This window comes from Crocodylus siamensis, chromosome 8 (genome assembly GCF_052110815.1).
Source record: "Crocodylus siamensis isolate JL-2025a chromosome 8, ASM5211081v1, whole genome shotgun sequence".
Taxonomy (NCBI): Eukaryota; Metazoa; Chordata; order Crocodylia; family Crocodylidae; genus Crocodylus; species Crocodylus siamensis.
Window position 1 is genome coordinate 17414349 of NC_143402.1, and position 25885 is coordinate 17440233.

The window sequence follows — 25885 nt, forward strand, 5'->3', positions numbered from 1 at the left end:
CTAAGTTATTCAGTCATTTCACCTCTCACAGTTAAGCTTGCCAGTTCTTATATTTTTTTATGACAAAGGATACATTTTTATAAAAGAAAATCTTTGTTTACCGACCAAGTACACTTTAATATTTTTTTTTCCAATTGCCTTGCGAGTTTAATGTGAAATCTTTAAAGGTTTTTCTATGTTTGCCTGATGCTTCTGGAAAGCAAGATGTACAACTTAGCAGTTTTTGTAGCCAAAAATAAATTAGAAAAATTCTGACACTGCACAAGATATGAGAGAACTGTAATGATTTAAGAGAAACAAATGCTGATAAGGGTCTCTGCCTGGTGTTAACAAATATTTTACCATGTGTCCTATCAACTGGCTGGAAGTTGAAGCAGGAGAAATTCAAATTGCAATTTAGGCACACATTTTCAGTGCCAATGATGATTAAAAGAACAAACTTTGAAGGAAAGTGATGGACTCAGCAGCTTTTTCTGTCTGATCAAGATTTGGGTGCCATTCTGGCTTTCAAACTGAATTTATTGGATTCATTTCAGGGCCCTTAGAGCCAGGCCATCCAGATGCATAGAGAGCCCCACAGCTGGATAGCACACTGGATTAGTGTGCAGAGGTGGCCCAGGGCCTGATCCAGGTGCACACAGGCTGGCTGGAAGTGGTGTGGCCTAGATCCTGTAGCACAGGATTCAAGGAGTCGGTGTGGAGTCCAGTCCTGGCTCACTGGGTTCTGTCTGGCGTGTGGACTGGCCCTGAGCCACTGTTCCAGCCCACACCAGCAACAGGTTGAGTGCTTCTGCTTTAAACTGTGGTATTAGATGCTGTCAGGTGGTATATCTGGGTTGTTTTATCAGAATAAATATCCATTATAATCATAGCGTGATTAAAGTTTATAAAGAGGATACATAGAGGTTTTAGATGTGGCATGGTAGATTAACGATTGAGCACTGTTTTTGTGCCCTCTGTTAAAACAACATCTTTCCTGTGCCAATATTCAATACAGACAAGCCATTATCTTACACATTCGGCATACAGATAGCTATGCAGGATGTGACATGAATACTACTGAATGCACTAGCAATGCCTGCTATTCAGTGGCAAAATTCAGCATATGGAAGCGAGTACGCTAAGGAAGTCCTGTTTCAAGAGAATTTTCAAACTGACTGTAGTAAGCATCATGAGCAGACTGTTGCATTTCAAATTCTGTGAAAATATTTGCTCATTAATGCAATTAAGCCATAGATTCTTTTATCATTCTAAATATGAGACATTTGCACACAGATGCAAAACGAGAAAGTTGATACAGAATTTTGACTTGAAACAGTAAAATGGTTTTGTGACCAAAAGACTTGTGAAGTGAACCGTCATGCCACAAAGTTCAGAAATGATTTGTTCATATTAAATTATTTTCTCTGGAGGGAGCTCCAGAGGTCATCCAGGCCAATACCCTGCTCAAGGCAGAATCATCCCTATCCAAACCATCCTATACAATCCATATTTTAAACTCTGCATAAGACTACCATCGACCCTGACATAACACACACCTGCCGCAGGTAAAGCAGGGGAATGGTGGCAGCCTGTGTTCTGCTTCTATGAAGTATTATCAGAGAGCTTCTGGGTAGAGGGCCATGCTCCCCACTACAGAGAAAAGCAAACACCCCCCCCCCCCCGAATCTGTACCAGATCTGACCATGAGGTAAAATTCCTTCCTGGCCCCAAATATGGCAATTGATTTGACCCTGAGAGGAGGGGCAACCCTCTAGCCAGAAACCTCCAGTTTGGGTCCCAGCAGGAGCACTGGCACACCTGAGTCAACGTCTCCAGCCTTGGGTATAGCCAACACCAAGTACATCTGAGGGAGGGTTAAAAAGACTCTGACACATGCCAAAAGGTAGGGCAGAGGCAACCAGCAGAGCCCACAAGTATGGGAAATACCCATAGTAGAACATGGGCATAGCTGCATCTAGATCATCCCTGACCAGTGGCTGTCCAATCTCTTCTTGGACACCTCCAGGGATGGAGAGTATAAGGCTTGCCTAGGCAGCCTGTTACACTGCCTTACTGTTTTAACAGTGACGAAGTTTTTCCAGATATCCAATCTAAACTTACTGTCCTGCAACTTCAAGCCGTTAGTCTGCATTGTCCACTCTGTAGCAAGAGAGAAGAGGTGCTTTCCCTCTTCTTTATGGCAACCCTTCAAGTATTTGAAGACTGCTATCATATTTGCAGGAGGCTGTCATGCCCCCCTTTCAAGCCACTTTTCCACAAGCTGAACACACCTAACTCTTTCAGCCTCTCCTCATGCAACTTGCTTTCCAAGCCCTTTATTATCATTGTCACCTGCCTCTGGACGCTCTTTAACTTCTCCATATTCTTTTGAAAATGTAGAGCCCAGAACTGAACACAGTACTGCAGATGAAGCCTAATCAGTGCCAAGTAGTAGAGGCATTATCACCTCCTATGTCTCTCTCGCACTTAATACTTTATTTAAGCATTCAGAGTGGTATCACATGAGGAACTATCAGTGAAACTAGAAAGAGTAGGGATTAATAGAGGAATTGCCAGTGTGTAAGGAACTGTCAAAAGAGGACTTGATAACAGATAGTGGTGAAAGGGGACATGTCAGGCTGGAGAGAAATTACTAGCTGAGTTACTTGAGTATCAGTTTTGAGACCAAGCTTGTTGAAATTTTTCGTTAATGACCTTGGCACAAAAAGTATGAGTGTGCTGATGGAATTTAATGATAACACAAAGTTGGGAGGTATTGTCAGTACAGAGGTGGATTGAATATCCTAAAGAAAGAACTGGATGACCCAGAACAAGAGTAAATGAAAAGGAATGAAATTCAGTCATACCAAATACAGGGTCATGCACTTACAGATTAATAAAAGAAATTGCTGCTGTGATCTGGAAGCTCAAGACTTGTTAATGACTGAAGAAGGGAAAAACTTGAGCGTACGAGTTGATCACAGGGTGATTGAACTGTCAGTGTTACCTTAGGTTATATCAGGCAAGGTATTTCCAGCAGTAATAGGGAAGAAATATTAGTGCTGCAAGGTGCTGATAGGACCCCATGTGGAATACTACTGCTCTGGTCATGGGTGTTCAAGAAAGATTATTTCAATAGGTGAAATATCAGGAGATAAGAAGAGGAATGGAGGGCCTGTCATGTAAGAGGAGATTAAAAGAAAGTAATTTGTATAGCCTAGTGATAGACTGAATTGCTGTTTGTAAATACTTTGTGGCAGGTGATAGAAGAGTTCTTTCAACTAATAGACATATTAACACAACAAATGGGTACAGATTGGTCATACATAAATTGAGGCTGGGGAAATGGAAACTTTCTTACCATCAAAGATTCTTAGAAGAAAGTCTTCCAACAAGCATACTGGGAACAAAAACACCTAATTAATTTAAAAGATGGAGACTGAAGAGTTTATGAAAGCAATTATATGACAGTAGCAGGAGACTGGTCCCTTTCTGTTAGGTTTCCCTATGATTTCTCTTCCTCTCCCCCCCCCATCCCCCGCCCCAAAAAAATCAGTTAGAAAAGACTGACAAAAAGTAATCTTTCTTGAACACCCATGACCAGACCCATGTCAGTAAGACATCACCAAACATCAGACAGTGAGTAGTCATATAAAGTATTGACAAATAAATTGATTTCTGCATAGAGTTGCTGATGCTAGCATCTTTGTTGGCAGAGCAGCAGTTAGCAATATCTAATGCCCACACATCAGTATAACTGAGAATGCCTGTCAAACAGGGTTGTCTGTCGTGATTACAAATATGTTAAGACCAGATATCATGTTTGTAAATCAGATGGCTTTAAAGGTGCTATCCAACCGTGCTGTGGCCTGGGATCTTGCAGACAAGTTGGGGATATCAAGTTTTTGCCATTCATTTTCATTTACAGTGATAAATCGGAGCCACGCAAGCTATGGCTTAGACAAAGACTTAATTATGGTGTGTTGCAGACTCTTGATACGAATGTAGCAGTTGTTGGCATTGCAGCAATAATAACTAATATTGGGAACCTTTTTTCTCCATGCATTTGACACTGGAAAGAATTTTTGATTTATTAAAGTAAATTACAAGCTACTATTCATCAGTCAAGAAAAATGACAAGAGTTTCCGCAGTTCTGTGTGTCAGTGGGTTCTGATGTGATGCATTTTTTTTCAGGAAGGGATTTTTAAAATGTGCCTTACTCATAGAATATATTTGATATCATAGGTTTGCTCTTAAATCTAAGGAACACTCCATCTTTTATTCCTACTGAAGATCTTGCAAATATTGAACAATTTGTTTATTTTTTACTGCACTAGTGATGTCAGCTGTTAATGCCAGTACACCAATGCTATCTGCCCATAAAAAAAATAAAACAACACTTCACCCACTCAGGCTGAACTGGCACAACATATTCATTGAGCAGTTTTACAGATTAACAAATTAGCAGCTCTGCGGCTGTGGGTACAGGCTGGATGCCTGTCTGGAGGGATCTATCCAAAGTAGCTGACACTCAACATTCTTAGGGAATGTAGTAAAACAGGCTATAAAATGTCATGCCAGTGTCAAAAGGACAGGTCTGTGTCACAGTGGTGGAGAATACAACGATGTGTACATGAAAAGCACAGAGGGCAAACACATTATGCAGGACTTCAGAAGTCTGATCCATCGACTCATCACATCAGAATATAGCAGTCATGGGAATTAATTAACTAGTTAAAAAGTTAAAGGAATGGCTAACTCTTAACTTTAACTAGTTACATTTTTCAGCTGTCAACTTTTAACTTTAACTAGTTTAAAAAAAAAAAAGTTAACTTTAACTGTTTAAAAGTATAAGTTAAAAGGTAAAAAAAAAATCGAAATCCGACTTTCCCAGAGGTTTTCCTGACGCAGCCACTCTAGGACTTGCATGGAATGATATTTCTTCATTGAAACTCTAGGACTTCTTGTTTGAGAGACAGAGTAGTGTGCCATATCTATGAGATATGGTCTCTTAAGAACTACAAGCCCCAGAGTTCCTTACTTCATGTGGCATTTTCTGTGCATTTGCAGAAGTCAACAGGGCTGCAGGAGAGGGAACAAGCATTCCCTTATCTGCCCATGTAGAGCAATTGTTCAGTAATGGGGGCTTAGTTTTGCGAGACACATGAAGAAAATTGTCAGATGTCAATTTTGAAATGCAGCTTTTGCTGAAGTTCAGTAAGCATGTTTATACAGTTTCTGCTGTGCAGCTGAACATTCTCGTTCTCATTTAAACTGATTTTTCTCATTCAGTCTAATTTTGATTTTCAGACACTTTCATTATGTCTAATTCATAGTTTCATAGTTTCTAGGGTTGGAAGGGACCTGAGTAGATCATCTAGTGCGACCCCCCACCATGGCAGGAAATAATACTGGGGTCAAATGACCTCAGCAAGATGTTCATCCAACCTCCTTTTAAAACCCCCCAGGATAGGAGCCAGCAACCACTTCTCTTGGAAGTTGGTTCCAGACCCTAGCCGCCCTGACAAGTAGCACCTCCTGATATCTAGCCTGAACCTGCCCTCTGCCAGCTTGTGACCGTTATTCCTGGTCACTCCTGGCAGTGCACATGGGAATAGTGATTCCCCCAATGCCTGCTAATCCCCCCTGACTACTTTATAACAGGCCAGGAGATCCCCCCTCAGCCTTCTCTTTTGGAGGCTGAACAGGTTCAGGTCCCGCAGCCTTTCCTCATAGGGCCTGCCCTGCTGCCCCCTGATCATGCGAGTGGCCCTCCTCTGGACCCTCTCCATGCTGTCCACATCCCTCTTGAAGTGCGGCATTCAGATGTATTTCATACCCTTTGTTACCTTTTCAGCAATAAAAAATGTAACAGCAGAGGTTTTCTGTGGAAACAGCTTTCATTTGTCACCTGGCTGTGAATATCTGCTTTCTGTTGTTCTGGTATCTCTTTGATGCATTAACTTTTACAAAGTACTTCACAAGGAGAGGATGAGAAGGATCTAACATTACATAGGTATTGGTAAATTGTTATTCTGAAAACTGAATGACAAGTATAACATTGTTTTCAGGTAAAGCAGGGTGAGTTCTAAGTAAATTAGTGTGCTTCTGTGGGCTTATGGAAAAGAAACCCACTCATTGCATTTGAAAATGAAAAATGATGCTAAGAGGCAAGTCACTGTGTTTCACGCATTTCTTATGAATCAACTTAACTTTTAACTAGTTCCTTGCTTTTTAACTTGCCTTTTAACTAGTTGAAAGTGGATATACTTAACTTTTAACTTAACTCTAGTTAATTTTAAAGGTTGCTAACTTTAACTAGTTACATTTTCCATAAACTTTAATCCGCGACTGGAATATAGTATTAAATTTTATGCATGTTCCCTCATATATTCCTGGCATTTGCTTATTGGTTAACATACCGGGAGTATGTATGCATTGTACATGCAGGATAGAAAAAACAAACATAGCATGAGCCAGTGATAAAATTGTATAAAGATAATCTTAAGAAATAAGCATTAGTTTGCAAGGGCCATGAAAGCCCATAGAAACTTTTTCTCACTCCTAATTCAGCTAGTATGAATATGGGATTGTTTGTATTAAAGTGGTTGAGATGTTTTGACATTGCATTTAAAAAAAAAAAAAAATTAAGGGTTACATTGCCTGACATTTAAATCAATTATGTTTTAAAACAAAAGCTTTGAACCAGACCCTTGAACTTATTTGGTCTTGCCTAAAGTTTGGTCTTTACCTTTGGCCAGCTCTGAGTTATCACTGGAATAACTTAGATCAGGTTTTACATTGTACTCATCATTAAGGAGCATACTACATTCTGGTCTTCATAGGAAACATTCCTATTGTACTTTGGTTCTCTTTATGACTTATCCGTCACCAGTAGATGGCACTGTGTAACCTCACTTTAAAAATTTGCACTTCTGAACTTTGGGAAAACAAGGATCACTTATAAAGATATCTATATGCACATAACATTATTCTGCAAAACTTTGGTTAATATTACCATTAAATTCATTCTGCATAACTCTGTAATACAGAAAATAAATGATTGTGCTTTGTGTCCTGAAAACTCTTTTAAAAAATAAATAAATAAATAAATAAAAGGCGGCTTTATTATTTAATAAAAATATTTATATAGTTGCCTGTTTATTAGAACAGAGTCACTCTAGTAAACAACCAAATTGCTACAGGTAGAAGAGCAAGGTAGCACCTTAGAGACTAATAGGTACAGAAAGACATAATATGTTTTAGAGGGCTTCAGAATAAGAATACATGTATATCTCTGAACCAGTAATTTTCTCAGGTACTACCCTCTCCTGCCTTCTGCATGACTTCAGACTAATACAGCTTACTACTTCTCTCTAATCAAATTCCTCCAGGTTATAGAAAATCAAGTTATCTAATATCACTAAACTTCTTTTCTTCTAGGCCCTGACTTCGTTGTGTGTGATGAAGGGCATATATTAAAAAATGAAGCTTCTGCTGTTTCTAAAGCTATGAATGCTATACGATCCAGAAGAAGGATAATTCTTACAGGAACACCACTACAGAATAACCTTATAGAATGTGAGTAGTGGTTTCTTTGGCTTGTAGTTGAAAATGGCTTCTTCGACAAATGTTTGCATTGCAAAAAAAAAAAAAAAGTGTGGTTTGATTGTAATTGAAAGTATTCTGTACTCCTAGTGGCACCAGAGTATAGCTAATGAAATAAATTAAGTAGCAATGAAAAGCTATTACTTTCTGGGTCTATGCATTGAAGATACTTTTATCTTGTTTAACAGAAAAGGATTTTTAGAAGGGAGATAGACTCCTATTTTTGTTAAATTGAGAATAAACACTTTCATGGAAACTATTCACTTCAACTTAAAAAAACTGGAGTTGATCTTTTTCTCCCAGATCACTGCATGGTTAACTTTATCAAGGAGAACTTGCTTGGATCAATTAAGGAATTCCGAAATCGTTTTATAAATCCAATCCAGAATGGTCAGTGCGCAGATTCTACCCCTGTTGATGTAAGAGTAATGAAAAAGCGTGCACATATTTTATATGAAATGTTAGCTGGATGTGTTCAGGTATGTAAATACTTTTCTATAATGTTTAGTTTCTTTATTACGTGGCTTGAATAACATGGTTTCATTTGGACAACATTGCTTAAGGTCTGCATTGGACTGTATTATTGTTATCTGTATATTTCATTAGGCTAGCTATCACTTTTGATCCAACTAGACTTTTCACCAATTAGTTTAGTTGTGAATGATTCAGAAATAGCACATAAATAGAAAATTTTATAAACCGAAAGTTACAGTTCTTACTGAGATGCCAGTATATTTTAGACAGGATATGTAGAAGCTGGCGAATGCAGTAGTTTTCCTCATTTATGGGACAGGTGATTTATGTAATAGGGTAGAATATCTGTATGTTAGTCATAGCATCTATTTTGAAATATTCTAAACTTATTTTGTATGCATATTTAAAATGTACCTGTATGAAAAATTATAATAAACTGATGGTCCATAGAGAACTGGTCATTTGATGTAGATGACTTGGTTTTCATTTTGAAGACTCATGTGGGGTAGAGGATTGATTCAAAGAGGATAAACCGTTTGTTAATTTAAACATCATAAATATTTACTTTTCTCAGTATACTTTTTTAGGTTTAAGCAGTTGCACTTGCCTCAGATGTTAAGTGCTTATGAATGGAGTGAGATCAGTCATATGGTCATAATGAAAAATGAAGCAGAGTTTGATAGATATAAATAAAGATATTTTTAAATAAGGAAATGTTGGAAATGTTTGGGATCTTCTGGCCTGGCACATCAAAAATGGAAAGCCATAGGGATACCCTTAAGAGCAAGAAGGGGGTGTGACAGTTGTATTTAAATATACTCTATCCTGTTCCTGTCAGAAACAAAAAAGGCAACAACACTGAAAATCTTAATTATTACACCAAAATGTTATTATCAAAAGGTTAGATGTCCTAAATCTAAGCCATTTTGGAGGTCAACAAATTTCTTATAGCTTGCCACACAAGGAGTAGCATACAGCAAACTGGGGAGTTTGTCAGCCTGGAAACTCTCAGCATACTATTAAGATGAAGAGGGAAATGGAGAGAAGCAGCAATTTGCAGCAAAAAAATGAGAAGGAAGTGGTAGGAGCCTGGGCAAGCACACGCAAGCATTCTCACGCCTCAGAATTGAAAGTAGCTTCACGGAGCATCGGAACCAGTGCTCCCATAATATAAACTTTGACATTATTTGCTTCACTTACGCATATTTGCACACTAAGAGTAACCATATTGAAAAGAAGCAATGATTAGAAGCAATTATGGAAATTGTAGCTGACACTACAAATGCCAAGGAATTTGCACACTGAAGTGATACATGTAGCGTGCACTTGAGTAGCCAGCAAGATACATTAGATAATAGACAGTGTTTGTATATGTCAGAAGGTTTAAAATGTAGAGTTTATGTTTTGACCAACATCCCTTTTGTAAAATTACAGAGAAAAGATTACACTGCATTAACTAAGTTCCTGCCACCAAAACATGAGTATGTTCTTGCAGTTAGAATGACGCCTCTTCAGTGTAAACTCTATCAGTTCTACTTGGATCACTTAACAGGTAAGTAACTACGGCACAGTAGGATAACATAATTAATTTTCACCTAATTTTTTTGCTCTGTTTTCATAAACAACTCTATAGATGGTCCCTCCTGTTTGCGTGGGAATCTGTTTTTGCTCTGAAACTTGATTCTGCAAAATACTTAGCTTCATATAATGAAATATTTATTGCTTATTACTAATAGTCATATTTCTTGTGTGTGGCTTGTCATTCCTTTCTCCGAAATAAAACAACTAACTTCATTATATGGATTAATTGCTATTATCTCTTACGTAAATAATTTCAGAGGGGCTCTGAAGAGAGAGTTATTTATTTTGTTCTAGACCAGTTGTTTGTCTTCTGTGTAGTGAAATAATCAGAAAGATTGACAAGAGTAAAATGCAGAATAGAGCTGTGCTAGCAAAGGTGTTTTTCAGAAGCTTGCAGTTTGCCTTATTTGCCCTTGCTACCTAGGGACAATTCTTGTTAATTCTTTGTGTTAGCTTATTTTGTGCAGTTGTCTCATTTGACATTTCCTGGTCTGGGTAGTAGGCAGCTGGGTGGGTAGGGGTTATAGTGTTTCAGTAACATTCTCAAGTTTATCAAGAAAAGGCAGATAAGGCTTTTTGTATCCTATATCAAATTGTGATTTATCTCAGATGTTAAATTTTGGTATGAAATATGCGGTGTTGTATTAATTTACTTGGATTATAGTGTGGTGTAGTAAACTTAGATAAATTGCCAACCAAGGTTTCTTTTTAAAATACTTTCTGGGCTATTGTCTTTAATAAGATACAGATCTAAACAGTCCGGTATACATAATTAATTTATAATAAAGTTGAGTCCAAAAAGTAAAGGCATTCTCGCTGTTCTACTTTTAAAAGAAGGCTTTGGAAGTGTACTCCAAAACGCAACAGATACAACTTTGACTCTGCATCGAGCTTACCTGTAGTCAGGCCTGTAAAATATAATCTGTTATGTAGTGACTCTTATCTACATAAATGCTCTGAAGGAAAATATCTTTTATATTGTGTTCGTTTCTGCAGCATTCCAGATATACAAGGGTATTTCAGAAGCTAATAGCAAAATCACGGCCTATGGTGCATGTCTGCAGCAAAACAGCAAGGAACACTATGGAGAAGTGATGTGGTTCAGTCATTGCACACACAATGGTTTTATTTAGAAGTTGTTGTTCAGTTTCTGGACCATTAATTGTTTTGTATATCCTCCAAAAGCAGTGTGGTTAAAAACAAAAATCTTCATGGAGAGTTCTCCTTAATGTATCTTAGTATAGCCTAATATGGGTTTATCAGTGGCAGGTCTTGTCAGACCAACCTGGTGGCCTTTTACGATCAGGTCACCAAATCATTAGACGCAGGGGTTGCTGTGGATGTAGTCTTTTTGGACTTCCGGAAGGCTTTCGACACTGTCTCTCACCCTGTCCTCATCAAAAAGCTGGGAGACTGTGGTGTCGATGCCCACACGGTCAAATGGGTCGCCAACTGGTTGGAGGGCCGCACCCAGAGGGTGGTAGTGGATGGGTTCTTCTCGACCTGGAAGGATGTGGGCAGTGGGGTTCCGCAGGGCTCGGTCCTCGGGCCTGCACTGTTCAACATCTTCATCAGTGACTTGGATGAGGGGGTAGAAAGCACCCTGTTCAAGTTTGCTGATGACACTAAGATGTGGGGGGATGTGGGTGCACTAGAAGGGTGCAATAGGCTACAAGCTGACCTTGACAGGTTGCAACGGTGGGCGGATGAGAATAAGATGGGGTTTAACACTGATAAGTGCAAGGTGTTGCACATGGGGAGGAAGAACCGGCACCACACTTACAGGTTGGGGAACTCTCCTCTTGCCAGCACGGAGACGGAAAAGGATCTTGGAGTCGTCATTGACTCCACGATGAACATGGGCCGGCAGTGTGGGGAGGCAGTCAAGAAGGCCAACCGTACCCTGTCATGCATCCACAGATGCATCTCGAGCAGGTCCAGGGAGGTGATCCTCCCCCTCTATGCGGCATTGGTCAGGCCGCAGCTGGAGTACTGCGTCCAGTTCTGGGCGCCACACTTCAAGAGGGACGTGGACGATATGGAAAGAGTTCAGAGGAGGGCCACTCGTATGATCAGGGGTCAGCAGGGCAGGCCTTATGAGGATAGGCTACGGGACCTGAACCTGTTTAGCCTCCACAAGAGAAGGCTAAGGGGGGACCTTGTGGCCTGCTACAAACTGGTCAGGGGGGATCAGCAGGTATTGGGGGAGTCCCTGTTCCCCCGTGCGCTGCCAGGAGTGACCAGGAATAACGGTCACAAACTGGCGGAGGGTAAGTTTAGATTAGATATTAGGAGGCGCTACTTCACAGTCAGGGTGGCTAGGGCCTGGAACCAGCTTCCAGGGGAAGTGGTGCAGGCTCCTAGCCTGGGGATTTTTAAAAGGAAGTTAGATGAGCACCTTGCCGGGGTCATCTGACCCCGGTGCTCTTTCCTGCTAAGGCAGGGGGTCGGACTAGATGATCTACCTAGGTCCCTTCCGACTCTAGCTACTATGAAACTATGAAACTATAATAGGTCAGAACTGGAAGTTTTTGGAGAGTGTTGGGGACAACTTCCTGATCCAAGTGGTAGAGTAGCTGACTAGGGGCCTTTCTCTTGATCTGCTGCTCACAAACAGGGAAGAATTGGTGGGGAATGTAGTAGCAGATGGTAACTTGGACAGCAGTGACCACGAGATGATAGAGTTCAGGATCCTGAGGAAAGGAAGGATGGACAGCTGCAGAGTAAGGACCCTGGACTTCAGAAAAGCAGATTTTAACTCATGGGCTGTATCCCCTGGGAAGTCAGACTGAGTGGGAGAGGAGTCCAGGAGAGCTGGCTGTACTTCAAAGAAGCCTTACTGAGAGTGCAGAAATTAACCATCCTGATACACAGGAAGACTAGCAAGTATGGCAGAAAACCAGCTTCGCTTAGCAGGGAACTCTTCAGTAAACTGAGTAACAAAAAAGAAGCTTCTAAGAAGTGGAAACTTGGACAAATAAGTAGGGAGGAATATAAGAGCATTGCTCAGGCATGCAGGGATGAAGTCAGGAAGGCCAAAGCACAATTGGAGCTGCAGCTAGCAAGGGACATGAAGGGTTTCTACAAGTAAGTTGGTAGCAAGAGGAGGATGAGGGAAAGTGTGGGTCCCTTACTGAATGGGAGTGGCAGCTTTGTGACAGAGGATGCAGAAAAGGCTGAAGTGCTCAATACCTTCTTTGCCACAGTCTTCACAGGCGAGGTCACCTCCCAGACTACTGCACTGGGCAGCACAGTTTGAAGAGGAGGTAAGCAGCCAACAGTAGCAAAAGAACAGATTAGGGACTGTTTAGAAAAGCTGAACATATACAAGTCCTCGGGGCCAGATGGGATGCACCCAAGGGTACTGAGGGAGTTGACTGATGAAATTGCAGAGCCATTGGCCAACATCTTTGAAAATTCCTGGCGATCAGGAGAGGTCCCAGATGACTGGAGAAAGGCAAACCTAGTGCCCATATTTAAGAAAGGGAAAAAGGAGAATCCATGGAACTACAGACCAGTCACCTTCACCTTAGTCCCTTGGAAAAATCATGGAGCAGATCCTCAAGGAATCCACTCTTAAGCATGTGAAAGAGAAGGTGATTAGGAACAGTCAGCATGGATTCATCAGGGGCTAATCGTTTCTGACCAACCTGATTGCCTTCTATGATGAGATGACTGGCTCTGTGGGTGCAGGGAGACCAGTGGATGTGGTATACCTTGGTTTTAGCAAAGCTTTCTGTATCGTGTCCCACAGTACTCTTGCAGGCAAGCTAAGGAAGTATGGGCTGGATGAATGGACTGTAAGAAGAACAGAAAACTGGCTGGAGCATTGGGCTCAGAGGGTAGTAATCGATGGCTCGATGTCTAGTTGGCAGGCGGTATCAAGTGGGGTGCCCCAGGGGTTGGTACTGGGGCCAGTGTGAGTTAATGTCTTCATCAGTTACCTGGAAGATGGCATGGAGTGCACCCTCAGCAAGTTTGCAGGTGACACCAAGCTGGGAGGAGTAATAGATATGCTGGAGGGCTAGGATTTAGAGCGGGGGCAGGCAGTTATTTCAGGTGGAGGGCCGCTTACTGAGTTTTGGCAAGTCATCAAGGGCTGCATGACAGGCAGCCAGGGGCAGATAAATATGTATTTCCTAAATTTTGGGGGCAGAGTTGTGGGCCAGATGGTATGGCCTGGTGGGTTGCATTTTGCCCCACCCCTGATTTTAGAGTGACCTGAACAAACTGGAGGATTGTGCCAAAAGGAGTCTCATGAGGTTCAACAAGGACAAGTGCAAAGTCTTGCGCTTAGGACTGAACAGTCTTATGCACCAGTGTAGGCTGGGGACTGATGGGGTGGGCAGCAGCTCTGCAGAAAGGGACCTGGGGCTTTTATTTTATACTGCCACTGAAGACTTCACTTAATATCATGATGTGGGTATGGGTACAAGTGCAGCTGTGTGTTTTTTGTATTTATTAGGCTGCAGATTGAAGGCAAACTGCCTCTAATGGCCTCATCCAGTTCCTGCTGAAGTCAGAGAAAACATTCCCATAGACTTATATAGTCTTTGAATCAGACCTGAAGGATGTAGCTTTGCTCTTAGTTATTAGTGGGTTTTTTCCCCAGCTCACTCAAGGACTGTTAGTTGTCACAAATCTGTTTAGACTTTCAGTCTTCAAGTGTTACTTTGTCTCTAGGCCACTACCTTTTAAGCTAGGTGACTGATTTCTAAATTAAATGCTATGCTCTGCATTAAGAAATCAGGACTCGGGATGATGTTCTTCATTAGTTTTATGTTTCAGTAGTTCTGACCTAAATAAGTGTAACTTTTGATTTGTATGAAGTAAATATCTGAAAGCAAGCCCTTCTTATGAAGGCTTTTTAGCTGCAAATACAAGTAAAAGTTTAAAAAGAAAACTTCTGTTTTGGATATGCTTCAAGAGAATACTAAAATATAGTTTTAGGAAGTTTTCTCTTCTGATAGGGAAAACTGCTTCTGTTCTTCAAAAATATAGAAAAAATAACTGGATATAGGAAACAACATAGAAAATATAAGAGCTATAGGAATTGTTACCTTAATGACACTCTAAAGCATGTGACTTTTCTGCTGTGGTAAGAACAGGTCAAAGCATCTAAATAAACTGTCATAACTACTTTTCTAGCCGTATCACCAAAGTTGGTATTTTATGAACGTATATAACTACTAGCTAAGAACATGTATAACTACAATAAAAACTCTGTTAACCAGCACCTTACAAGGTGGCATGTTCTATTAACCAGCATGCTGGTTTGTAAGGTAAAGTGAAACTGGAAGTGCCCACTGTGGCACTTACGGTTTCTCCAAGTCCCCATAGCCCGGAGCATAGCAGTCTGTGCGGGGCCTGCTTCCCTGTCCCTCAGGACCCGTGGGAGGGGTGGCGATGCAGCGGGAGGAGCAGCGGCCCAAACGGGCAAAGACGCCTGTTCAGGCTTCTCAGTTAACCAGCATATTTTGTTACCTGACACCCCCATCCCTCCTGGGTGCCGGATAACAAAGCATTTACTGTATATGTAGACAACCAGCGTGTAAAATGTTTATAAAATGGCAAAAAGCAGCTTGGCTCACCTAATTTAACTTACTTTTACATTTTACTTTGATAATGTCCTTAGTACTCTTGTTAACAAAGGTTTTAAATGAGCTGCTGGGAAAATTTAGAGTTTTAAGGACTCTAAATCATTGCATTTCTTTACCAGCAGTTTAAACTATAAACAAGAAAAGTTTAAATACACAAATTCTGTTTACTTTCTGCACTCATTTCAACTTAGACAATGAAGTATATTAAGTATCTATCTATCTACCTTCTGGCTGGTCTACACTAACACAGTAATGCCTTGCGAATGTTACAAAGCATATGAAGAAACAGTTGCATCAGAATAATCAACTGAACTCATTGAAACCTAAATATAAATCTTACCATTTTTAAAACAATGCCATTTGTAAAACCTAACTATGAATAAGTGCCCTCTAACAGGATTTTAGTGAACTCATTTTGACTGGAGAGTACGCTCCTGGATATAATTGTCGTCTTAAGATGTTTCTCATTACCAAGAAGGAAGGGAAAATCTAATTTTGACCATTTTAACTGGAAAAATAATTCTTGTAACTAAGTAATATGACCACTTTTACAAGAGATGCTAAAATGTAAGGTGTACACCTGGAGAGAACACTGCAGAGATCTAATGGGTTATTCAAAGGGGGGGGAAATTGTGGCAAACTCATTCAAGCTTTTGTTCTAAAATCTGAACTTTATTGTCAGGTGTAGGTAGCAGCAGTGAAGGTGGAAGAGGCAAAGCTGGAACTAAACTATTTCAGGACTTCCAGATGTTAAGTAGAATCTGGACTCACCCTTGGTGTTTGCAGCTGGACTATATTAGCAAAGAAAATAAGGTAAATTAGGTATATCAAAATACATACTTGTGCCTCCCTTGTAAACTTTCTGAATGAGTCATTACCAAGTGTTGGGAAGAGTTTTGGCAAACGAATGGAAATTTTTGTTGCTGTGGGATGTACTGATTTTTGCCAGCTTTGTTTACCCATGGCTAGCATTTTTTTGTTTCTGAGTCTTTTGCCATTATTAAAACAGTTTGGAAGGCTGCTCTTTCACTGACCTTGCTATTATTTAAATGAAGGATAAGTAGGTGCTTAAGTGTTTAAAAAAAGGTTTCAGTCTGGATGATGTTATTTAATACCAGTGATATCGATGTTCTAAGAATGTTAATTTTGTTTTCCAGGGCTATTTTGATGAAGATAGTCTGGATGACTTTATTGCTTCAGATTCTGACGAAACTTCAATGAGTTTAAGCTCTGATGATTATGCAAAGTAAATTGTTTGTTTCATGTAAATTGTACATGATCAAAATCAGTAGGTTTCATTTCCTTTTTAAAGTGACTAAGTAAATGTTCAATGCAATTAAGCAACATTTTTATTTTTACTATTGCTTATGTTTTCTGAATGGTAACTTCTTAAATAATAAGCATACAATGTTCATGTTTTTAGGAAAAAAAAATCCAAGGGGAAAAAAGCAAAGAAAGAGAGCAGCTCAAGTGGCAGTGGCAGTGATAATGATGTTGAAGTGATTAAAGTTTGGAATTCAAGGTCTCGTGGAGGTGGAGAAGGAAATACAGAGGACCTTGCAAATGCCCCTGCTATTCCTATAAAATCAGAGGAGGGTAAGTATAATCCACAAGGAAATCAGGATATGGTGCAGCATCACTTTGAAAAGTGATATGGTTTGTTTATTCATGACAAGTCAGTGGGGAAATTATGTTCAATCAACTTGCACTTCACTCAGTTATGAAAGATGACATCTCAATTCAAGGAACTGTTTCTCTGTTCTAGCCCACCCTACCAATTTTTTTATTATATAAGAATATACTTCTAATAATATTTACCCATTGAAAAATAGAAGAAGCATCACTCTCTAAGGGTGAAAGAATACAGGTAGTCCTCAACATTCAACATTTCGCACTTACAACGTTTCTAAATTGACACCCTGTTTCAACATTGACGTTAGTTTCAACTTTTACAATGCTTGATCCAATGTGACACCATGCCAGCGAACAAGTTGGCTGTGTCACCCATCTCCCTGGAGAACATCTGTCCAAACTTCCTTAAACACTTTCATTAAGAAAGCAGACACAACTCCAGAAAAACCTGCAGCCGAGACTCCTGAGAAGAATTCAGCCAAGAATAGTTCAAAAAGTCCAGCAAAGTCACCTCAAAAAAGTCCTTCCAAATCAATAGGATTGCTATTTACAATATAAATACATTAATGTAGCTATATTACTCATCTATAATTGATCGAGTACAAAATTCTGGGGTATTTTTGGTGAAAATAAGGTATAGGGCCTTGTTCAAGAACCAATTCCCCATTTATAACATTGTTTCGTATGAGAAAATTGGTTGTTACGACATTTTGACTTAAGACGAGGTTTTCAGGAACCAATTGTGTTGCAAGTCCAGCCAATTGTGTTGCCTGTATTGTGACAGAACAGTTAACAAGTCAAAGTTTTCTTATGGAGTATAATAGAATAAATCCTCCCCCCTTTTTTTCTTGCAAAGTAAATCGTAAAGTAATTTCAGAGTAGATTTCACAGGTGAAATATGCTGTTGAATGATAGAAAACTATTGTTTTTCAATTCTTAAACCTATGGGGGTTTAAAGGATCTCAGAACAGGTGGATAGAACACAGAGACTCAGATTGGTTTTTGAGAGTAAGTTGATCAGCCTACCTACATCTGTAAACATGATTTAAGTAGTTTTACTTAAATATTTTAGCTGTCTTTTGCTGCTTCTGAGTGATGAGTCATTTTCAAGTGCATGTTAAAGATGACAGATGGCATACCGTTTTATGAATGAAATAACCTTTCCTAAATAAATATAACTTTGCTATCATCAAAAAAGCAGAATTTGTATTTATGGAAATTTTGAAAATTAAAATTGAATTTGAAAATGTAAGTAGTTATGGCAAAATACAGTTATAAATGTGTAATCATTTGTAATATATATTGGGATGTATTGCCAGCAGTTAGACGCTCTCCTTTTAAGTACTGTTGTTATGTTGTTTTTGATTAGTTAGACTACAAATGTAATTCATAACTGTAAGGGTTGTATTATTTTTTTTTTTTACTTCATCTGACTTTATATATATTAATTTCAACATGGATGCTTGGTACACTGAGAGAGGCTTACCTATTTGCTTCTCCCTCATTTTTTTAGTGAAAGGGGTCCTACTTCTAGATTGATTTATAGCATGTCTTTTGTAGGCAAGTTCAGGGTTAAGGTGGTTGTATGCAGGCTTGTCCAATTGCATGTATAAGTCCATTTGAAGTAACTGAATTGTTTGTTGTGGTATTAATTTAAAGGATAAGTGTGATCACAGGGATAAGTTACATGTTCAAATGATCTGGGAGAATTGTCCCAGGTTTGTATTCTGAATAAAGAAACTTACCCAGGATCTCCTGAACAGACAATTGAATGCTGAGCCCCTGAAGAGCAGAGAGCTTGCAGTGTTAACACTGCACAGCCAGGGGGTCCTTGCACATGCATCTCATCTCTGCAGGTTCCTTCTGTCTGCCTGGAGACAGATGGTACAGGGAAGACCTGATTGGCCAACTCAGACTGCTCAGCATCATCCTGTCTCCCTGCAACACAATGTAGGGATCATAAAGGGGGTGTGTTCTGTTTCCTGCTTGGCACACTGCAGGGAAGTGGGGAGTAAAGCACCCTGGGTTTCTGGAGGACCACAATGTGACTTCTTTCAGAAGGAGATGTATATAGACATTCACTAGGAGAAACTCTCCTGCGAGTGATTTTAACCCTGGGTTATTTTTCTCTTGAAGCAGACATTTTTGCTCTGGGACACGAATCCTGGACACCTGTACACTCGTGGCTTTTCCTAGGAGAGTGGTGACTCTGTACATGGCCAGAGTGCCCACCTCCTCCATCTACAGGAGACTGTCACCATTCACGGCGGATACGTTTGTCTTCGTTCATGAACGCAGTGCCCCTGGCAGCTGGGTGGGCATGGCTGTGCTGGTGGTACTAGTGGCGGGAGTGCGGCAGTGGCAAGCACGGAGTTTCCGAGGAGCTCCTTTTAAGTGCATTTAAGATGCGGGTTTGGCGTTTGCAAATATTTCAAACCGCAAATGTCGAACCCACGAACAGCAAGGGTTTCCTGAACTTCCCTCCCGGTACAGGATCTGGCTGATTTTTCTCCTATGGGCAAAGTAAAATATTGGCTAATAATCCATTAATCTTATACCCCATTCTTTATACCCCATTCTTTTCTCTCTCTTCCCTCCCATCACATATACAAAAGCTTCTCCTCTTCTGACTTCTCCACTTCTTATAGTGGCTTCATCCCAGCTACTGTTCTTTTGCCCACCTATTCTTCTTTTCGTCTCTGATCCATTGAAGCCATGGACAGAGACATGCATTTGGACTGATCTGAATCCTGATGCAATTGCTCAATGCAAATGTGTGGCCTCACTACCCATCCCATCTCTGGAGTGCCTCAAAATTGTCAGAGGTTCCCCAGAATAGATGAGCACACAGGAAAGTACTTGTAGGCTGTCCCACTAGGACAGTGGGACAGCTCTTGGGAATGTCAGAGAATCACTGGCCCCTACAGACGTTTTAGCAAGCTCTTCGAGGAAATGAGTAAAAAATATTCCTCTTTTTTTATTGAGGGTTATTTTTAAGTGTTTTGTCAGCCATGCATGTCCATACCCTCACTGGAACCCTTCAAAAGCATCTGGAGTTCTTCAATTAGCATAGTTATCCAGGGCCTGAGTGTGCTGTTTACAGTCCTCTTGTGGAGATCCCCACTTCATTGCATCTTTAAGCTTCTGTAATCTTGCACTGCTCTGAAATAGCTTTCACCAAAGGCTTCCTAGTGAAAACTCAAAACCAGTGTTTCTTCCTCTTCTACCATGAGTTCTTAGCTGCCTTTGACACCACCAGCTGTGCTCTTCTCAGTACCTTATCAATATCCCTCTGTTTGTTTGATCCTGCTTACTGCCCATTCCCGCTTTCTATAGGAGTTCTCTAGGGCTGCATGCAGAAATTATTCCCACCAGAAGAGACACTCCTCCAGCCCCGGGACTAGAGAACTTCACAGGCAAGCTTTTCAGCCAGGAGGCACTAGAGGGTTGTTATCATCATCATCATCATCCCTCCCCCCACATCTAGGGAAGCCTGTTAATTGACAGGCTGTCAAGTGACAGCTGTCAGCTGCTGAAAAGCAGCAGCTGTCACAGACGGCTCTGGGAGGGTCCCAGCCCCAGGAGAATGCCCCCTCCGCCACATCCCACCAATCATGTGATTGGCAAGAAGGGAAATTCTCCCATGGTGGGAAGCCTCCCAGCTCTCCCCCTCGAGAGAATAGTCACTGCTCTTTGCCCTCCTCTGGGCTGACCTGGAGAAGTACAGAAGGCAAGTGAGCACTCAGCCACCATGGCGAGCCTCTCGGGGGAAAGCCTGTGCACGTCTGGCTGCTGGTCCCTCCAGCTTTTAAATCACTTCCCGCTGCTCAGCTAAGCAGCAGGAGAGATTTGGGGGGGGAAGCTGGCATGGTTGAGAGCCAGGCTTTCAAGCCTTGTTTGCCATCCCTAGCACTCAGCTGAGTGGGGCTGAGGGCAAAGGGAAGCTGGCAGGGAGAAGTGCTCTCCTCCTATCCAGGAGCTCAGCAGAAGGAGCAGCACAGCAAAGCCCCAGCTTGCTTCTCACGCTGAGAACTGTGGTGTGAGAAGCAGGTGGGGAGCAGCTGAAGCAGTTCCTTCCCTCCCTGTCTATGACTGGCAGGGAGGGAGCAGCTGCCCCCTCCCTTCTTCCCCCCACCGCCTCCACATGTTCTCCAGATCAAAGAACCCAGTCTCAAAGACATGGGAGCCTTTCCTCTGGCTACACTTATCCTGGTCCCCAGGAGGAGTTAGGCTAGGGAGAAAGTGGGCAGGTATTCAGTCTCCCAGGAGAAACTCCCCAGGAAAGATTTAACCCTGTTTGTTCCTGGGTTATTTTTTATCCTGGAGTGACCATTTTTGATGTGCAAGAAAAAGCTTGAATGTCTGCATGCTTTTGTTTCCTACTAGGAGAACAGCAAATCTCTGAGTAGAAAATGAACATCTGTACATTGGCTAAGACTGTAGAGTTGTTCACCTCACCCCCTACACTTTTATCACCAGGTAATCTGACTTTTCAAGCACAAATTCAGGTCCCATCATATGTGTTTAACTCTTTGTTCCAGGACTCCTCCTTCCTAATCAATGCAATGACTTGAGCTGCAGTGTTGGTAATCTGCCCCAAGTCTTACTCTTCTTACTACTTCCTTTCTCAATCACTGCATAGTGCCTATATTCTACCAATATAGACACTCTTCTACCATAGTGCCTATATTCTACCAAGCCTCTCCCAATCTGCAACATTTATTTATTTATTTATTTATTTTTCTTACTTTCACATGCTTGTATCCCTTCCAAACGCAGCTAATTTTCTTTGTCTACCGCTTAATATAAGCCATTTATTTTCACTTCCAGAGTCCTTCACAGCACGTTCAGATAATCTGGGAGAATTTTTTTCTCCTGCTTCCCAGTATTTGTCATGCTCTAATAAGAGGTTAGCACCTGTCAGTAGTTGGCCCAGGATGCTAGCTTCTGTCATTCACCCTTTTAAATTTTCAAACAAGCACCATATTGTGCCTGCTGCCAGAGTGCTGCTTGTTCTTTTGAAGGGGAAGACATCTGCAAAACTATTTAACTATGTCCTCCTCCAGATGCTTCTTTAAAAACTCTTCTTTGCTGTGATGCCTGCAAGAAGTTTGACAGCATTTAGGCCACTGAGGTAGCAACACCACTGCCTATCATTGCTAATCAATAGTATCTTACTGTTCCTGGTACTCACATATGCTTATCTACATCTGCTGGCGCTCATTTTTTTTTTTACTAGGTTTGGTGCGGGATTGTCTTCCTATTCAATATGCATAGCGTCTGATACAGTGGCGTCTTGGTCTACGACTGCAGCTCTTAACCTGTTGTAATACAACTAATTAATAATTATCCCTTTTTGGGGGCAGGGGACGGCACCCTGCTAGCACCTGCAGTTTATGCTTATGGCTCATCTTTTTGCCAGTGGGCACTGAATTTGCTTCAGTGGTTCTCCTGCATAGACTGAAATTCAGTTGAGTTATAGACTTCATTTTGAAAGGAGTGTGTGTTTTATATACATTTTAGCAGACGGCTGCTTCCGGTGCCCTTTTTGATCACTTTTTTTTTCCTTGGGTCCTTAACCGTAGTATTTTAAATACCCCTTGGCTTTTTCATATACTCGGCCTGTGATCTTGGTAAAATTAGAGAGAAATTCAAATGGCTCCAGTACACTGAAATGCTATTTGATTCAAACTTTGAAAAAAGGACACTGATCATTAAAGTGTTCGCAGCTTGCATTCTTCATTCTTCTATGTTCGGTTTGGTGTCAACAAGAAATGGTTCCATTGCATTGGATCAAAGTCAGTCACAATAGGTCGCATTAAGGACCAACTTTAACATCATTTAGAACTACTCTTAAAAATGTGTACAGAGAAATTACCCTCTTGAGAGAATTCTTTCCTCTATTCTGAAGAGGATATTGACTGAGATGTTGGGGGTGATTATTCAGCCATGATGGATCTTCCTTTCAGCTAGTTTGCTGTATGTGCTCTTAAAAGTTGAATGTTTTGAATTACCAGTAGACTAGGAGAAAAGTGTTCTATGTAAGTAAACAGTGCGTTAAGATCAAAGTTTTAAAGTGAACAAATGTTTGTATTGTAATTCTAATAAATCAATATGTATCACACTAATGCAATGAAGATTAAAGCCAGGAACATGCAACATTATAAAAAGAATTTGGGTAACATAAATAAAGACAACCCCTGATTCCTGTCTGCATTTCAGGATCAAATTATGAGTTTGCAAATAAACCTTCAAATTCAGTAGTGTTTCTGAATAGAGATAAAGCTCTCTCTAGGAGGAGGGCATTCTCTATTCCAGATGCGTCAACTAGGGGAGTTATAGCAAAACAGATGTTGCCTGGTTTTTTTGGGTACAATTATTTCAGCACAGAAATAGTGAGATGCAAATTTTTATAATTCTGCTCATCTCATCTGTTTTATCATTTTTATTTTTAGGAAGGATGAAACAAGGGAAATATTGTAAAGTATCATTTTGTTAATTTCACAGAACTCAGCTGTTAAGACCTTGGAAGCACCTTAAATCAGTTCACTAGAAGTTTTATGTAAACAGTGGATTAAAGAACTGTTTATGATCTGATATTCAAAATAAGAAGTTATTTATATTCCATAAAGAAATGAAACCTCTTTCTGTGTACTTGTACTATTTCCAGCACAAAGAGTCATAACTGTGAACAGTTCTACAAGATTGCATACAATTATTATGAAAAATCTGCCCCTTCTGTGCTTATCCATTTTTAAAAACTTGGCTTTTAGAATCTCTTTCTAAGTAAATTTAGGAAGATATCATTAGTAGTTCTGACTTGGTAAAAAAAAAAAAAAAAATCCTTTTTGCTCTTGATTTGTTATTTTTAAAGAGAACAAAACAAATCCCAAACTTGGGTTGCTGAGATTTATTATTGTGTATTGTGCCTTTGTAGTGGATCATTTAATAAAGTGAAATGGCCCGAGAGATTTTAATGTACGTCAAAACAAACACAACAGCGAGATATATTTTGAGGAGCAAGCCTACATAGCCCTATGTGGATGGCTTTAGATAAGCTTTCCTGTTAAAAAATAAAAAAAATAAAAATCCTTGCTTGAAATTTAGGATCTTGATTTTAAAAGGAATTGAAACAACTGTACCGTCCAGGTAAAACATTTGGCTGAGTTTTAGGAGAGACAGTAGCTGAGGGTAAAGGATAAATACTCCCTTGGGGAAAAGACAGGTAGCAGAGCTACACTGATCATTAGTAAAGCTGAACCAGTTCCGTTGTACATTAGCCGATCCTTGACTTGGTGCCGTCAGTACAAGTAAACACAAAACCTTTGATTGCAGAGACCAGTTTGTACTTTAAGGATTTTTAAGCATCTGAATTTTAGACAGTCTGGAGCCTTCCTGTTAAGGAGGTTCTATTTAATTTAACAATATCTTTCTTTTGCAGGTAAAGCCACATCTTCTTCCAACCCAGGAAGCCCAGCTCCAGACTGGTATAAGGATTTTGTCACTGATGCAGATGCTGAAATATTGGAGCATTCTGGGAAAATGGTTCTTCTCTTGGAAATACTTCGTATGGCAGAGGAACTTGGTGACAAAGTGTAAGTCAGGATTTTTTAATGAGCAATTTGTGGGAAGTTTTGTGTTCTATTTTGATTCTTATTTAAATATATTATTTTGTCTTAGTTTACTTCATCATCTGCCCATTTTAATGTTTATGTTGAGCTCAAAGATATAGCTCAGTTTGTCTGAAATATTTATGTTTGTTTAAGTTATTTTTATCTTAAGATAAGCAAGATTCACTCAGTCTAAAAAGCTAATCTGTGTTAAAGATAATATCCAGGCTGAAGACGAGGAAAACAGTAATGAAATCTGCTGAAATTGTTAGAGGCGAATGCTGTATGCTGCTTTTTCTCTCTCCAGTCTAGTTTTTAGCCAGTCTTTAATATCACTGGATTTGATAGAAGACTTTCTTGAGCTGGCCAGCACAGAGAAAACTGACAAAGAGAAACCTATTTATAAAGGTGAGTGTGATTTCTAGATCTCCCAAGAGACTGGGAGTATCCTTTTAATTAAGTTTTCTGCTCCAGTTGTACGTGTATGGATTTTAATTGGGTTAAGGATAGATTCATTTAACTGACTTATTGCTTCCTTGCTCCTCCTTTGGAATGATCTTATGGAGAACCTGCCATTTGACATGCTGAGGCCTAAACTTTTTTTTGAGTGAAATATCAGGTCTCCCTTAAAATGGTAGTATATGCCATGGTATTTTATTGAAGGAAAAATTTAGTATAGAATTGCTTCTTCAGATGACTTAAAGGTATTGCAAGGTCATATGTAGCTATTCATCATATTTTGGACCTATATGTTTTTATTGTTTCCATCTTTCCACTTTTAAAATATGTTCTTTATAATTAATTTGGTGATGGTAACATCTGTTGGAGAAAGATAATACCTTTTACCTAGGGAAGGCATTCAGAAAATTAGTTATTAAACAATTAATTATATGTATTCTTGTGTATGTGGAAGCCAGTTCTGCAGTTGGAAAGGCATCATGGTTTGTGGTCTATATATGGACTTTTGGGGCAGGAAGTTGATTACCCTCTCTCTCTACAGTCTAGTATCCATGGAGGATTAGAAGACTCCAGCCTGATCCAGTCATTAATCAAATATGTAAAGTATTATAGAAAAAAATTAATGTTATTAGCTTCTGATATTTCTGTTCTAAACATAGTTTTCAGCTACTCAAAGCACCAAAAAGTATACTTGAGAGTAAAGTTTCTTTGGTTTGGTTTCAAATCTGTTTCTTGCTCAGAACTATCTCCCATGAGAAGGAGGGGGAGATGTGATTACCTATGTCAGGCAGAAGTCAGAGTAGGGTAGCATCAGAGACCTGACTGGTTCTGAGGCATGAATTTTCATGCCTAGCATCTGACTACATAGGTTGTTGCCTACAGAAGTTCATGGCTCTGAATTACTTCATCTGTGGTGCTCCCCTGCCCTATCTTCTGCA

At 40.1% G+C, this 25885-nt stretch overlaps 1 protein-coding gene across 5 annotated transcripts in view; it reads left to right on the top strand.

Moving 5' to 3' along the window:
- Window positions 1-25885, top strand: part of ATRX (ATRX chromatin remodeler) — a 147353-nt gene that overhangs the window by 91383 nt on the left and 30085 nt on the right. For all 5 annotated transcript variants that reach the window (XM_090060998.1, XM_090061001.1, XM_090060999.1 and 2 more), the window contains 8 exons: window positions 7427-7564; window positions 7895-8070; window positions 9500-9617; window positions 15929-16059; window positions 16404-16492; window positions 16670-16842; window positions 24320-24473; window positions 24796-24896. In XM_090060998.1, coding sequence (XP_089917124.1) covers window positions 7427-7564; window positions 7895-8070; window positions 9500-9617; window positions 15929-16059; window positions 16404-16492; window positions 16670-16842; window positions 24320-24473; window positions 24796-24896 — 1080 coding nt within the window. The remainder of the gene's footprint in view (window positions 1-7426; window positions 7565-7894; window positions 8071-9499; window positions 9618-15928; window positions 16060-16403; window positions 16493-16669; window positions 16843-24319; window positions 24474-24795; window positions 24897-25885) is intronic.